This window comes from Gracilinanus agilis, chromosome 4 (genome assembly GCF_016433145.1).
Source record: "Gracilinanus agilis isolate LMUSP501 chromosome 4, AgileGrace, whole genome shotgun sequence".
NCBI lineage: Eukaryota > Metazoa > Chordata > Mammalia > Didelphimorphia > Didelphidae > Gracilinanus > Gracilinanus agilis.
The window spans coordinates 175,513,013-175,516,212 of NC_058133.1; the positions used below are offsets into that span (position 1 = coordinate 175,513,013).

Consider the following 3,200-nt stretch of genomic DNA (forward strand, 5'->3'; position numbering starts at 1 on the left):
CCCCCCCCCCCCCCCCCCGACCCCGGGCCTCACCCCTTCCTCCAGCTCATCCTCAGAGCCTGCGTCCTCCGGCTGGTCCAGGTCGATGTCAAAAACTCCTGCCATGGCCTCAGCTTCCCCGTCTCTGAAGTCTGGCGCTGGGTAAAATCCGTCCCGCCGCCGCCGCCGCCTCATGGGCCCGGACCCGCCGCAGCCACTGCTGCTACCGCCGCCATCACCAGCTGCCTGGTCTCAGTGCGACTGCGCTTGGGCCCTAGGCTCACACTGCAAGTTCCGACACTACACATGCGCAGAATAACCCATGAAGCCGAACCGTGGGCAATGGGCAAATTTAATGCTTGCTCTGGAACAGAGGTAGTGGTTGAAGCATGCGCATAACGTCACCTGAAGTCGAGGAATAAATTTGAGCGTGCATCTTGCCACTAAAGCATTTGATAAACGGCGAGCATGCGTAAGGATTCTGACATTTGATGAAACGAAAACTGAACTTGCGCATAACTTTGGGCAAATTGGGGAAGGGGTGGGACGACAATTAGGGAAAAGGTGCTCAGAACCGAACATGCGCACTCTTTCTTCTGAAGCCTTGGGTACGGACTGCGAACATGCGCAAGAATAATGTTTCGGGAGGGGTTGGTCGGTATTATAGCGAGCATGCGCGATTTCACAGCCGTTGTGCTCGGGGTTGGTTGTACTTCTGCTAGAGGGTCTCTGTTTTGGCCCGCCTCCAAGAAGTTGGTGAGTACCGGCCTAGGCCGCCCAGAGTTCGGAGTCCCGACGTGAGATAGCCTTCTCTCCTCATTCGCCAGCTGTGCCTTTCACCGAGATGACCTAGCCGGGAGTTTTAGGAACCCCAAGTCCCTGGCTTCACAACTCTTTATGTTTCTTACTTAGGAGTCTTTGGCTCCTCTGCAGTGAGATGAAACCCCTGCAACCTTCTCAGAGATTTTCGCCGCGTGCAAAGAAACCTGGCCGCTGTGGCTTTTCAGAATTATATTAATAAAACATGGGATGGTGAGCCTGGGAGCTCAAAGGAATCTTGGAGATTGAACACAGCGGGGTCAGTCACCTGATTTTACAGGTGAGGAAACTGAGCCCCTGAGAGGGCATGTGACTTGATCAGGGCCCCCCATAGGTAATAAGAGCTATGATTGGAAGTCTCTGGACTCCAAACCCTGCGATCTCGTAGACAGAATTTTTTCCCTTCAGCCATGCAGATCACAACTCATCCATGTCTGCCCATACATGTGATCCTTTGACCAATATATTAGTAAAACCTGACATCCCCTTTGCCAACATACACATGGAGCTCCCTAGATTGTTGCTGTGTAACCACTCGCCTTTTAAAAAATCTTTTTCTGGTAAACAAGTATTTATTAAGATACTATGCTAAGGGCTGGGGATACAAAGAAAACGAATCCTTGCTCTCAAAGAATTCGCATTTTAGTGTATCATATATAATTCCAACCCACAAAAGGAGACAAGATTTGGGAAGCATACTAAAACATTCTTGAAAACAATGTGCATTTATTTATTTGGTGCAGAGAAGCTCTGATCTGTTGTGTTTGTTTTTTTCTTGTAAACTAATTCAAAATTATTTTTGTCTGGATGAATTCAATGTACCTAGTACGTGGTAGACACTTAAATGATAGCTGACCCATTGACTTGGTTACTCTTTTCCTACACTTTGTCAGTGCCTTCGTTCCCTCTGAGACTACCCCAATTTACCCTGTACATTGCTTAATTGTTTACATGTTGTCTTCTTCTATCATACTGTAAGCTTGGAAACAGGAACTGTCTTATTGGGTGGTAGAGGGGTTGATCTATGTCTCTCCACCTTTGCACAGTGTCTGGCTCTGCAGTAGACATTTATTAAGTGCTATTTGATTGACTGAACTTTTCTTATGAGGGTTGTTAATATAGATGGGCATCTAAGCTTGGGAAGAAGTAAAGGACCCATATATTCTTACTCTGACTTTGTGGTATCTTGCTACAAGTAAAACCACAATCATTGTTGAATCTGTTGTTCCAGATAAAGGAAGCAAGGCTTATCAAAAATTCTTTCTGGTGCATCAGCCCTTATTGATATTCACCTTTTGTTTTTCGTTTTCTAAATGTATCTGCATGCTTAAGAGATTGTACTCAGAGCTTTCACGAAGAAAGAAAAGTCTGGATTTGGCATGTGCATGGTAGATTAGGGTAAGTAGTCAAGAATGACACTAAGGTTGCAAAGCTGAATGACAAGAAGGATAGTAGTGCCCTTGACAGTAATAGGAGAGTTTGAAAGAAATACGGGTCTGTAGGGAAAGATGAGTCTGTTTGGGGCTTGTTGAATTGTAATGCCTGTAGGATATCAAGTTTGGATTGCCCAGAAAGTTATTGGTGAGGTAAGACTCAGGAGAGAGACTAGAAGCAAGACATATAAATATGGGAATCACATGCTTAGAATCTGGAACCTTTGGTAGCTGATGAAATCACCAAAATGAGAGAGTAGAGAGAAAAAGAGAACAGAGACCTTAAGGATCCCCCATGAATAAATATGACATAGAAGAAGAGCTATTGAAGAAAACTGGAAAATAGTGGTCTAACGGGTAGAAGTTTTTTTGTGTCACAAATACCCAGAAAGTATATCCAAAGAGAGAAGGTGGTCAACAGTAGAAAACAAGAGCAGACAGAGAAAAGGCCATTAGATCTGGCAATTGGTAACTTTGGAGAGTAGTTTCAATTGAATAAGGTGGAAAGCCAGATTGTAGAGGAGTTAGAAGATAAGAAGAAAGAGAGTAAAAGCACAAGTACAGAAGAGGAGGAAAAATATGAAGAAACAAGGCGGTACAGTAGGATCTACTGCAGCTTTGGTTTTTTTTTTAAAGGCTGGATGAGACATGGGCATGTTTGTAAGTAACAGGAAGGGAAATAGATTGGGGAGAGTTTATGAATTAGAGCAAAAGCTGAGAGTATATTCTTTTGGGGCGATTTGCTCTTCCTCAGATGGCTATCACCTTTCAGAACTGGAGTAAAGGAAAAGATAGTGGGCAATGTCCAAATAATGTGAAAAGGATAGAGAAGGAAGATCTCAGTAAAAGGCCTCAATTTTTTCAATGAGACAAGGTTCTTAGTTTTTTCTTTTTTTAATTTTATTTTTATTATCATGCAAAACATACTTCTATATTGGTCATATTGTAAGAGCACACTCATACATAACC

The 3,200-nt window shown here is 43.8% G+C and overlaps 1 protein-coding gene across 4 annotated transcripts in view; it reads right to left on the reverse strand.

Annotated features, from left to right (window-relative positions):
- RPS6KB1 (ribosomal protein S6 kinase B1) overlaps window positions 1-216 on the reverse strand; it is a 34,746-nt gene extending 34,530 nt beyond the window's left edge. For all 4 annotated transcript variants that reach the window (XM_044674951.1, XM_044674948.1, XM_044674950.1 and 1 more), the window contains exon 1: window positions 34-216. In XM_044674951.1, the coding sequence (XP_044530886.1) occupies window positions 34-174 (141 nt within the window). In that variant the 5' untranslated portion in view covers window positions 175-216. The remainder of the gene's footprint in view (window positions 1-33) is intronic.
- Window positions 217-3,200: the final 2,984 nt, after the last annotated feature.